Source organism: Euprymna scolopes, chromosome 30, assembly GCF_053919585.1.
Source record: "Euprymna scolopes isolate OS-2025 chromosome 30, ASM5391958v1, whole genome shotgun sequence".
NCBI classification, from domain to species: Eukaryota; Metazoa; Mollusca; class Cephalopoda; order Sepiida; family Sepiolidae; genus Euprymna; species Euprymna scolopes.
In genome coordinates, this window is record NC_136511.1 from 94,984,620 (window position 1) to 94,998,618 (window position 13,999).

General features: G+C 36.1%; 1 protein-coding gene across 9 annotated transcripts in view; it reads right to left on the reverse strand.

Annotated features, from left to right (window-relative positions):
* LOC145254893 (sodium-independent sulfate anion transporter-like) overlaps positions 1-13,999 on the reverse strand; it is a 635,989-nt gene that overhangs the window by 452,796 nt on the left and 169,194 nt on the right. For all 9 annotated transcript variants that reach the window (XR_013863830.1, XM_080113811.1, XM_080113816.1 and 6 more), the window contains exons 7-8: positions 8,726-8,780; positions 5,187-5,277 (exon numbers count right to left, since the gene is read on the reverse strand). Coding sequence is in view for 8 of the 9 variants with exons in the window: in XM_080113811.1 (XP_079969937.1) it covers positions 5,187-5,277; positions 8,726-8,780 (146 nt within the window). In the remaining variant the exon portion in view is untranslated. The remainder of the gene's footprint in view (positions 1-5,186; positions 5,278-8,725; positions 8,781-13,999) is intronic.

The following is a 13,999-nucleotide window of genomic DNA, read 5'->3' on the forward strand; positions in this document are numbered from 1 at the left end:
GGATCTACACCAACAACCAAGTTGATAAAGTCCAGATACTTTTGGCCAGACATGGACAGAAATATACGAAATTGGGCTAAAGGCTGTCTTCAATGCCAGCAACATAAAATCTCCAAGCACACCAAAACAGAAACCACACCATTCTCCCTACCATCTGGGAGATTCGAAACAGTACATATCGACATCATTGGACCATTACTACCCGCCACCACATATGATGGTGTATACACATCTCCAGCCAGATATGTATTGACATGTATTGATAGAGCAACAAGATGGGTGGAGGCCACACCTCTGCAGAACACATCTGCCTCTACCATTGCAATAGCATTCTAAACCATATGGATCTCCCGTTTTGGAGTTCCATTACATGTGGTTACAGACCGAGGAAGCCAGTTTGAGAGTGAGCTGTTCAGAGATTTATCCACGATAATTGGATTCCACAGACTCCGCACGACGGCGTATCACCCTAAAACCAACGGAATGATTGAAAGGCTACACCGGACCCTAAAGACTGCAATCATGACACGACAGCAGAGCTGGCTAGATGCACTACCCATCGTACTGCTTGGCATTAGAAACATGCCTAACGACCAAGGATTTTCCCCAGCTGCCGCAGTTACAGGGACCCAACTACTACTGCCAAAACTAATAATGAACCAAGAAAATCCAGATCTACATGGAGAAGACAAAGAAAAATGGCCAAAGAGATGCAAAAGTTGGATATGGCTCTCCTCTTAGAAGGACAGCTACATACAACACAAAAAGCATTCATACCGGAAGAGCTAAAATCAGCGACCCATGTGTGGCTTCGAAGTGATAGGATTCAAAAACCACTGGAAGCTCCATACTCTGGACCATGTAGGGTCATCCAAAGGCAAAACAAGCACTTTCAAATCGAACTGCCATTGGGAGATATACAAACAGTCTCAGTAGAAAGACTAAAACCAGTCAAGTTCAGTAATGCCAATAATAACAGCAACACTAACAATGAAGACATCAAACTGATGACAACAGATGACAGTACACCAGGAGACATGTCTGCTCCAACACAGGACATAGAAGACTCACCAAATGAACCTACTGTAACACGCTCAGGTAGACGTGTTCGCTTTGCGAAACAAGGACCACGTCTACTATATATAAAGGACAAAAACTCATCCTTTTCCAAAATGTTCATTCCCCCCACCCCACACCTCAAAAGCATACACTACTATTATCCACCAAAATCCTCACGGACACTCTCGGAATAGCTCCGCTATTTTGGGTGGCGATGTGTGTGGAGAGAGGAGGAGAAAGAAGACGAAGACGCCAGGCTGCTAGCGCTGATGACAGAAGAGACTCGCTTTCCAGTTACAAGCCAGGACACGCATCACCGACAGCAGGATGACCGGCCTACCCTAACCCTCTCCATCGTCCAAAAGATAAGTTACATTTTACGAACATTCATTCCTTGTCAATTCATACATGCCTGCAAACATTTTACGAACATTCATTCCTTGTCAATTCATACATACCTACAAACATTTTATGAACATTCATCTCCTTTGTTAAATCCCTTTTTTTATAAATAACGAGACCATAAATATGAGGGTGGACAAAAAAAAAATTTTTCTTGTGAAGCAAAAACAAAAAAAATGTACTGCGATAACACCACAGTTGCAAAAGAATAAAAATAATTGTGGAATGTTCTGGAAATTAACCAAAATGGCCTTTTTTTTATGTGCGTGTGAGGGGGGGGGGGGTTGTCCCCATGCGGCAGAAAAAAAAAGTTTTTCACCGACAGTTAAAAATAGAATATTTCATAAAATTCCACTCAATGAAAAAACGTATTTCCTTTTAATCCAAGTAAAACGAAAAGGTGAAAAAGGAAACATTTCTCTCTCCTTAAAATATTGCATAAAGTAGCAGCATAAAAACAAAGGTAAAAAAACCAATTTTTCCCTGCATTTGAAAAATGTTCAAATTTGCATAAGAATAACCCGTAGACAGTTACAATAGAATTGTTCTCGCGGTGAAAATTGGGTCAACATTTTTCTCTTTTTCTTTTTTTTTTCTTTCTTCTTTCAATAGGCAACCAAATTAATTTTTAAACATTACAAAAAATGCGTTTAGTATAGTTTTTTTTTTTTCAATTTAAATATAGAGACAAAAAGCGTAACTTACAATTTAGTCGGATAACTTTGCCATTTGTTCGTTTTTTTTGTTTTTTTTAGCAAGTCATTGCCAGCCGATTTCTTAGCTTGTCAATTAGAATTTCATTCTTTTTTTCTTTTTTGTGGAGTCGAATCCAACGTCGCCAGTTGTTATGGGGTTAAATGGTAATAAGAACGAAGGAACATAGAATTTTTAGGAACGAAACATGTATTCGCATATATTACAGGCAAAGTGAGTTGAGTAATACCATACCTCAATGGTAGGGCGTTTGCACACGTCCGGCTTGGTCGCTTGCCAATCTCAGACTGCCGGGCACCTGTCTCGATACCAGAAGTGACGTCATGAGATAGTCCATTAATCCCATGGAGAGGCGTCTCCAACAATAAGGCAATTTTGAAAATGTTTCAAAATATTTTTTGTAAAAAGCTCGCATTACTTACTGATTGTTTTTGAGGGGGGAATGTTTCTGAAGTTTTTAGATGAGGATTGATAATTCATTATTTGGACTACTGTTCTCATCTTATTTTCCAAACAATTCAGCCGATGTAATCTCCAACTTTCTTCAGCTGTATGTTGTTATATTCAGAAATCTTTCTGTTAAACTCATGGATCTGTACGGAATTTAGGATGAAACCATTTATTTAATCCACAGAGGTACATGCTTTCATTCCATGAGCCATAACCGGATATAAATCTTAAGCAATTTACAATTGTAGTCATAGTATTGCCTGCACTGAGAATTGAACCTCCAACCTTCACAAGAGTGTCACTCAGAACTGAATTTTACCTAATACTTTATCTGTTATACCAGGGGTCCTTGTGGACAATTCTAGTATGAAGGTCGGAAGATCAGCTGACATATTGTGAAAATAACTCAGTAGTTTTATCCAAATAATACAAATGATCAATTCTCATAAACATTCAGAAAAATAATATCAGATTTTTAATTAATATGAAAATAGAAACGACTGGGAAAAATATACCAAAATCTGTAAAGAATAACAAACCATCACATTCATATACAGATCTAAAGCTAGTTCGACTAGGATTAATTTTTAAACTGTTAGTTCTTGAACACAAAGTACTGCAAGATCTCAGCTAAGATGGAATCCACAACAATCGGTATAAGAAATATCAGTTACAGACCAAAATCTTAAATAATGTTGTTCCCCTCTTGGTAAGCATATTATTGATTGATGACAAAACCACATCCAAGAATACCTGGATATATCATATAAAAAGTTTAAGGAGATTAAATCTTACCAGATAAAGAATCAAAAAATCTAAAAGGTAAGGACACAAGACTATGTCCAACATTCACCAATAAGAATGATTGTGAACAAAAGTTTCAGTTGATTTCCTCTGCAGAACCAGTGCTACACAAAGATCTCAACTTCATCACAACCATCAAACAGATTCCATATTTGATTTCATACATGATAGCCCAAAGACAGCCTTGAATAAACCTAAGGCACTAGGAGCTAGGTGCAATGTAAGGACAAGCAGTTGAGAATTCAAAGCCTGCAACCTCTCAAACGAAGAAGTATAGGCTATGAACTGGCTATGCAGTGATGATGATATCAGATATTATAATACTGCCAGCAGACAAAGGCAACGCTGAAGTGCTATAGATAGAGTGGGAAATTCAAAGAAATTGGCAGATCTGTAAGGTAAAATAAAATTGACTTTGAGAACAGAGATATATGGCCTTCCTAAGATTCTCAAAGACAGTATTCCATTAAGACCCATTGTCAGGGCCCAAGGTTCAACATGCCATCCGTTAAGTCAATTCCTGGTAAATATAATCGCAATTACATCTCAAGAATTAAGCTCACTTCATGGAGAAAAATCAACAATGTTCCCATTCATTCCAACTTGTGAGTCTGTTCACATGAGTACCCACTGACAAGTCTCTAATGGTGGTACGGGATAAACTGACTTCATACACTTCACTGAAGGAATGCACTTGCATCCCAATTAACAATGTAATGAAAATGTTGACCTTCTGTGTAGAAACTACATACTTTGTGATGGAATCTGATATATATTGACAGGAAGAAGGTCTGGTAATAGGATCACCATTGTCCCCAGAACTGACGAATGTATACATGAAATACTTGATGAAATAGCATTAGGATCAACGCTACTAAAGATAACAATGTGGCTATGGTGTGTGGATGACATATTCATACTTTGGCATCCATAGAAAGATGTTCAAACATTACTGGACCATGTGGACTCTATCCATCTATCTATACAGATAACAATGGAAAAGGAACATAATAACAAATTATTCTTCTAAGATGTGATGAAAACTCGCACTAATTAAGGGTTTCTGTCAACTGTATATCAAAAGCTCACTTTCACTGGACAAATCCCACCATATAAAGAAAGGAATCGTCTGCTGCCTACAAAACCAAGCAAAAGCAATATGTAGTAACAGCAATACATATCAAGAGAAAATGGACAGTTTAAGAGAAACCTTACACCGAAATAACTATTCAGAGATCAACACTCAAAAATCTTGACTAAACACTCAAGGGCACCACCTAAAAATCATCACAGTTTGTGTACCATATATGGCTTGTTAAAAAAAACCCAAATAATATCTAATCCATATGACATTAGGACTGTATTCGGAAGTGACTCAACTCTTTGAAAGCATCATGCCCCCTACAGACTGTATTCGGGAGTGACTCAACTCTTTGAAAGCATCAAGCCCTCTACAAAAAATCATGACTAAGAATTGTATATGTGATTCAATATAAGTGTGGGAAAATGCACAAAGATGACATGCTGCCTATTAAATGAACAGCAGAAAGCTGTAATACATGGAGACATTGAAAAGTTGGATATGGCTAACAACATATGCAAGAAAAAAAGAAAGCATATATTTTCATGAGAACGAAGTAAAAAAAATGTTCTTGTTAATCAAAAGTGAATATGAGATCATTGATAAAAATATGAGATGTGCAAAATGGCATAAATATCACTTTCTAAAATACAATTTGGCCAAAATGTGCACATACCTGTGCCAAATAACCACAAAAACTTTCTGGCAACTTTTTGTGAAAATGTGATGGGCTCATCTTCGTCATCCCAATCAATGGAACGGAATTTCTGGAGAAAGAAAAATATTCAACATTTTAGTCTTATGAATTTAAATTTCTTTTAATTGATTAAATATTAGTGACTACTATTAATTGAATCAAGGACTTATATTTCATTCATCTCAACAAGATTAAAAAGCATAGATCTCTCTCTCTCTCCCTATCGCGGTTTATTTGAAATAAATTTAACTAAAATAGTTTGTTTGAAGTCAAAAATATGATTAAGCAGCAATGAATGAGAGAATAATGCATTCAGAGAATTTCTATTTCTTATATCTTTTCATTGAGCCTTTTCTATAATCTATGTTGGGTTTCATTAGTATATATGATGGCAATTTTAGCATGAAACAGTGTATATACCTGTATTGGAAATCGGTGTTTTGTTATTTCAAATAAACCACGATAGAGACTTCTGAAATCAACGCTTATTGCAAATTCAATATATTAAAAAGCAAAGCTTTCAGCAGTCATTTCTGCACACAAAAATATCATTATTTGAACTTAAGATTTTACAAGCACATTTTACCAAACCAAATACTAATCGAGTGTATAAGTACATTTTTGTATTTTATTTCCTTATTTCAGTTTGTGAGTAGAAAAGCAGATAATTTCAAGTGAGCAAAGATACAAATTATTTCCTGTACCCCCCCCCCCCCTGTCTTATGTCCTGTCAATCTAATATTATCGCTGATTGTGATTGCCACACATAAGTCAACGCATCTAGCAACCTTGGCCATAAGTACACAAGTTATGTGACCAACATCTAAAGTTGGAAACTCAGAGATGCTGTACACATTTTCTTGCTCACCATCAGTCAGACAACATCTATGACAAAGAAGAAACTGAAAGAGGAAAAAGGAAAAAAAGCTTTTATCATCTTACAAAAATGATTGTGCAAAAGCACTATGAAGAAGACAAGTTATGGTGTGGTTGATTTAGACTTTTGAATAGCTCTTGAATTTTATTGGATTTCATAACCTTTTGCTATATGGATGAAGTATGGAATAAGGACCCAGGGAGCAGAGATATTTAAATGGGACACATTTCAAGTGACACCATTTGGCTGCAAATATACATGTCGTTTGTCAATAAACATACACAACCTGATTTTTTTTGTCTTATTCATCGATTTTGAATATAAACGAAAGATTTATTTAAACAAAAATGGAGATAATGTATATTTTTCATGTTGGGTACATTTTTTCTTTGGGAAAAAATATTCTAGGGTTTCCTCAGGAAAATTAAATCATACGGTATCACTGGTAGAATACTTAGCATAATTAAATCCTTCTTAGATAAGAGAAAAATCCAGGTTGTCCTCGACGGTCTAACATCTAAACAGTGTGATATAAATGTGGGAGTGCCCCAGGGGTCTATTCTTGGACCTCTATTGTTCCTGATATTTATTAATGACCTCCCCGACAAAACTGCCTCTGAGATGGGTATATATGCTGATGACACTACACTCTATAACAGGCATGACAGGAAAACAAATGAACACATATCTAAAGAAATGGCAAAAACACTAGAGGATTACCTCCAATCTGTAGTGGAATGGGGACATAAATGGATGGTCACATTCAATGCTGCCAAGACCAAACTGGTTTCCTTTAATAACTATAAGAAACCTTCTCTGCCACCAATAGCAATGGCCAGTGACTCCCTGTCTGAGAGTACATCTTTCAAACTGCTTGGCCTAACGTTCACAGGAAACATGAGCTGGAACAATTATATTGAAAACATTGCCAGGGCCGCTGCAAAAAAGGTAGGCTCTCTCTCCCGTGCTAGAAAACTACTGACACCTGAAAGTATCCTGTATCTCTATAAGGCCACCATTCGCCCATGTATGGAGTATTGTTGTCACATCTGGGCTGTCGTTCCTAGACAAGGTTCAAAAAAGAGTCGCCAATCTGATAGGCCCTGAACTGGCATCTAAGCTTCAGTCTCTGTCCCATCGACGAAACGTTGCATCCCTCTGCTTGTTCTACAAGTATTTTAGTGGTGAATGCTCTGACGAACTGCAGACACTTGTACCCCCACGACACAGACACCCTCGACAAACCCGACAGGCAGCTAAGCCCCACCCCCACACAGTAGAGATCCCTAGATGTAAAAGATCTTTCTACTCCAGTAGTTTCTTCTCCAGAACCGCTAGACTCTGGAATTCCATTCCAGGATCCTGCTTCCCTAACTGTACTGACATGCAGAAGTTCAAGTGCAACGTGAACCGATATGTTGCTGCCCAAATCCCTACATAGTGCCCCAGTAGTTGCTGACCCTGATAGTAGCCCCCTACACCTGAGTGGCAATGTGCCTTGTTTGGGGTGAAAATGTAATAAAAAAAAATTTTTTTTTTTTAAATTTACTTGCCTAAAAAATATTTTTTTAAATGTCTTTCATACAACAGAAATTCCTTTAGAGAGGAATCCAACTGAGATCTTCTACTACCAAGCATTGATTTAATAAACCGTTTAGGGTGATTCTAATAGCTTTTTATTGTCTGGATATGAATTTGATTTATAGCATTCACAAACTAACATGAATGGTAGAAAACCAAAATCGTTCTTTATCGCACAATATGATTTTCCACTCATCGCATATATCATGAAATTAAATTAAAATTTAATATTAAAAAAAATATTTCAAAATAATTTTGTCACTAATGTTTTTAAAAATATTTAAATATAGACTGAGATAATTTTAATATTTGTATCAATCCACAATGCCTCTTTAATACATTTAAATAATAATAATAAAATAAAATAACCACACACATGATTGTGTTGAAAATTATCTGGGACGTTTACCACTGATTGTTTCTAGAAAGTATGTTTCAAAATAGAGTACTCTATATGCTTTCCCTCTGCCAGATTCACCATAGACACACGTGCAAGACCGACTGCTTTCATGTGTGTGGTTTATGTGACAGAGCCTGCTTGTCAAGGTCTACTGAGTCACACAAGATCGCATGGTAGAAGTCAACTAAACAAGTGCCAAAAAACAAGTTGTATAGTTATGTACAAATGGAAACCAGTAGTTTTGTTTGTCATACTTATATATTATACATATACATATGTTATGACATCATTAATCATTATGAATAAGCAAACAGGAATATGGAGTTATTATGATAGATATGTACTAGACATTTTGCTCATTAAAACGATCAAAAGTTATAAACTGTTGATTAGAATTAGTGCTTTATGCCAAATTGATGGTTGAATATGATTAAATGTGCGCTCATTTTTGCATTAGATACTAATCTCCATTAATCACTAACAGTGCATCGAACAGATACTATAATACTTAGTTTGCTGCACCTTATCATAATAAAGGTCCATACATAATTTCAGTCAAACCAACCCAGTAGTTTCCAAGAAAAAATGACAGAGACAGATAAGGAGAAATATAATATAAAATAGATATAAACTTTTAAATTTAGAAATTATCTCACTTACCTTAATAAAATATAGAGAAATTATGCAGGAAATTCCCAAAATGAAATCCCAGACACTGAAAAAATATCAAATCAAGTTTCAAAATTCACAAGTTTGAATTACTATTAAAATACTACTTACCTTAATATGCCTTATGTATACCAGACATCAACAAATTTTAGTTTTCCAATTAAAAATTATACAAAATCTCCAAATGTCTTCTTCCTGAGAAGATTCTTAGAATATGCGTAACAAAATATCCTCTACATTTCTTTGTTTTAAACTCAAACTCATAAACATTATACACTATTTTTCACTTTTGAATGCTTCAATTTTTAATAAAATTACTTTTACATTGTCATTTGACTGATTGGTTGAGAAGAAAGTTCTTGCGGAATTATCAATTTTGATGTATTTTCAAATAAATTTTCGTTATAACACCTTTACTTTATATAACATTTTAAAGAGCGTTTTACACTTTATCTAATCGTTTAAATTACAATCGTTTTAAAACAATTATGTCTTCTTTTCAGCATGTTGAATACAAATGGAAAAAAAGCAAATTCACACAATTTTCTTATTTCAATTCAAGCTAGGCCGAAAAGCTGCTGAAACAGCTTATGATATCAATGAAGCGTTTGACCCAGTAACCACTACTGAATGCACAGCAAAATAGTGGTTAGAGAAATTTTATAATGGTGATGAGAGTTTGAAGATGATGAGCATAGTGGTTGGTCATCGGATGATGACAACGATCAATTATGAGCTTTAGTCGACGCCGATACATGCACAACTGTTCAAGGAATTGCTTTTGAATCAGGCATAACATATACAACGATTTTCAACCACTTGAGAGAGATTGGAAAAAAAAATTGATAAATAGGTTTCTCACGAATTGAATGACAACCAAAAGAAACGCCATTGTGAAGTATCATCTTCCTTTTTTTTTTCTACAACAAAACCTGTTTTTTGACCAGTTTGTGACTTGCGATCAAAAGTGGGTTCTTAAAGACAACCGACAATGCTCAGTTCAGTGCTGACGAAGCTCAACAACACTTCCCGATGCCAGAGTTGCACCAAATGCTAACTGTTTTGTGGTTTGAAATCGGTCTCATCAATTAGTTTTTTTTTAATGCAGTCGAAACCATTACAATGGTGAAGTACTGTTAACAAATGAATGAAATGCATCAGAAACTTTGAGAACAACACTCAGCATTAGCCATAGTCAACAGAAAAGGCTCAATTCTCCTTCACGACAATACCTGACTGCATGTTGCTAAACTGATACTGCAGAAGTTGAACAAATTGGGCTATGAAACTCTGCCTTATCTGCCATACTCTCCAGACCTCTCACCTACCGACTATCACTTTTTCAAGCATCTCAACAACTTTCTACATGAGAAATGCTTAAAAAACCTAACTGAACTGATATAAAAAATGCCTTCAGCGACTTCATCATCACCAGAACGCAAGATTTTTACATTACTGGCATAGAATACACTTGTTTTGCATTCTGTTTATTCTGATGGTACTTATTTCGATCAATAAATTTTGTTTGAGCTGAGATATGTTCATCTGAATTTAAGTGTTAAAAACTGCAAGAACTTTCTTGTCAACCTGATATATGACAAAACAAATTTCTAAAAGGATGCACTATAATCAAATAAATTACAAAAGCAATTCAGACTAAACATTATACAATTGTTAATTACAACAATGGAGAAGAAAAGTGTAAAATGCAAATTCTGAATTTTCAGTCACCGATTTGCAAAAAAGGTTCCAGTTCTACTAGGTCCGTTGCTATAAAAATTAAATTAAATGTACTTAATAATATTTATGGTCACAATATTTTGGATTAAATGCTGATTTTAAACACAATATTTAGAAAATTTACTTATTTAAAAATACATTTAATTCTATAAAATATTACCCTGCTTCCAATGTTCGTGTATAGACACTATTATTTACCCTCCTCTCTTTGCCAAATTTGTCCAAACAAAACAAATCCTATATGCAATGCTGCAAGAATGTTCTTTCTTAGTTATGAATTAATACTAAGTTAATTAATTCTTAGTTATGAATTAATACTAAGTTAATTAATTCTTAGTTATGAATTATTACTAAGTGAATTAATTTTTAGTTATGAATTAATACTAACATTTAAATGTTAGTTATCTTCTTTTTCTGTTCTCTATATTAATAAAATGATAACGATTTTTCCCTAATACAAAATGATATTATAGCTTCAAAAACGCAGACACCACATAAAATGTCATGACAATCCCACTGCTAGAAATTATCTGATGTCAGTTTCACACTTACTACCAGTCACTTTCCTTTGTTATCACAAATTATTATAAATCCATAGGAGAGTAACTTTCATTCATGTCATTCTCACAGGTGGTAGTATAATAATTACTCTTTCATTATTTCCTACTCTTCCTTTCCTCAAAGAGACCAGTAACATTAATAAGTTTAACCATATTTTTCCCCAACAGTGCCACCTGTGTTTGCTTTTTCTACACATACATTAGGTTTTCTGTTTTCATTTCTTAAAATAATGATCGCTCCAAAGTCCAACCAATCCCACTGGCTACTCGCTTGTGTTTCTTGGAAATAGGGAATATCAGTATTTTTCGAATGGTTAAACACTAATCAAGATGGCTATTTCTTTCATGCTGATTATCGAGTTCAACTTTTTCACCAACTTCATTTACGATCCAACCCCATTTACACTTGATGACTTATTGTTTCATATGCTTTAATGCTGTATACAGCCTTTATTTACTTGTTTGATTTATTGATGACTTATTGTTTCATATGCTTTAATGCTATATACAGCCTTTATTTACTTGTTTGATTTATTGATGACTTATTGTTTCATATGCTTTAATGCTGTATACAGCCTTTATTTACTTGTTTGATTTATTGATGACTTATTGTTTCATATGCTTTAATGCTATATACAGCCTTTATTTACTTGTTTGATTTATTGATGACTTATTGTTTCATATGCTTTAATGCTATATACAGCCTTTATTTACTTGTTTGATTTATTGATGACTTATTGTTTCATATGCTTTAATGCTATATACAGCCTTTATTTACTTGTTTGATTTATTGATGACTTATTGTTTCATATGCTTTAATGCTATATACAGCCTTTATTTACTTGTTTGATTTATTGATGACTTATTGTTTCATATGCTTTAATGCTGTATACAGCCTTTATTTACTTGTTTGATTTATTGATGACTTATTGTTTCATATGCTTTGATGTTATATACAGCCTTTATTTACTTGTTTGATTTCCCTATGGATGCACAAATGCACAATGAATACTTTTGATTCGCTTACGGTCGTAAAACCTTACAAATATCAATTTGTGGCAACATCTTTGCTAATTTTATTAATTTATTAAAATTTATTTACTTTACTATTTACTTATTTTACTATTTTATGTATTTTACTATTTATTCGCTGTGAACTTCCTGCGAAAGGCAATGCCAAGTGACCCGCAAAACAGCATCGCCATAAGACAAGGCAGTCGTGTCACATAAAGTAAAAGGGAATTAAAACGTGTCATCGTTGTTAGCCAATCAACGATCTTTAATTGTTGGATTAACATGCATGGGTGGGGGACCTCCACGCTGTGGTTAAAAGTAAAGAACCTTACCTCATGTATCGTGCGGCTCATGTTAGGAAAGAAAAAAAGAGAAAATAAAAATGGCCGCCCCCTGGTATTTATGGACTGAAAATCACGTGATGTGACGAGAGGGGGGGGTATGCAAATGAGATGTGGTTGGGTCTCTCTATAAAAGAGCCGTCTTCTTTATTTTGGGCATCAGTGTGGAAAGTGCAGAGACAAGAGAACAGTTGGATTTGAGTTTGAGACTTTTGATCTGAGGTTGAGTACAAATTTAACGTCAAGCTATTTCGGCGCAGTGACAAAAATGGGTGACTGAATAAGATTGAGCAGCGATATCCTGAGGCCATTTACTGGAGAAGGTGACGTGGTTGCGTAGCTTAACAAGCTGAAGTTGGTAGCAAGGCTGCAGAAGATTGAGGATGTAGCGACGTTAATACCAATGTATTTGGAAGGAAGTGCTCTAGCGGTATATCTAGAAATGGGAGAGACGGATCAGGCCATTGCTGAGAGCATTGAAAACCGGTTTAAGACCGCATTTTACGAGAGCGCATTTGAGGCTTACAACAAGCTCAAAAGAGTCACCTGGACTGGGGAGTCTGTGGACATGTACGTGGCAGAGATAAGGCGACTAGCAGGATTGGCTGGATATGGGGGACGCAACCTTCAGAAGACTGTAAAGCTGGCACTTGTAACTGGTTTCCCTGATTGCATCTCCATGGAACTGCAACGACTTACTGACATTGAAACCATGGAGGTGGAGAAGATTCTAAGGCATGCTAGAGTTTTGGCGAAACAGCCCGGTGAGCTGGGGGCAGTCGTGGCTGCTGTGGCAAGCAGAAAGGAGTGACCAGTGATGAAGCAAGGCCGTGGATTTACCGGTAAATGCTTTCGATGTCAAGGACCACACCTGATGAGAGACTGTAGGGAGCCACGGCCAGACATTATCTGTTTTCGGTGTGGCCAAGTAGGGCACATTAGCAGGAATTGCCCTTCGCTTCCGGGAAACGAGTAAAGGGGTGCTATTGCGCTAGTAGTCACCCCTTTTATACTGGACAGGCGTATGAGAGTTTGTTGCCACAGTTAGTAATCACAATCAATGGAAAGAGGGCTAGAGCTCTTGTTGATACTGGATATACAAGAACACTTATTACTACGAGCGTCGCCAACTCTTGGAATGGAACCAGCAACGTTAGAGAGGTGGATGGCAGAGAAGTGGAATGCTGTGGAGAGGCCGATGCGGAGATTGTAGTAAGGAATATGCCATTGCGACTAAGAGTGATCGTGCTGGATAGACTGGTTACAGGAAATGATGTGGTGCTGGGCCTGGACGCGATAGACTGACTGGAAGGAGCTACTATTGCCAGGTTAAATTTGGCAATCAGAGTGTACCGGGAATAACAGTAAGTGTAACCAGGGGTGATACCAACCAACCATCGAAACCCTGACCGTGTCTGATTGAGGATGATGACTTTTGAACCTGCTTCGTTGGCGAAAAATGGATGATAGAATGGCGATGGACCGCGGAGCCACCTGTATTGACGAATCGGGTCAGCTGTTACAAAAGCACACTGAAAGGGCTGCGGAGCCGCAGTTTGAAAAAGAAGTTAAGAGATGGATAGATGAAGGAATATTAATGCCGTGGTCAG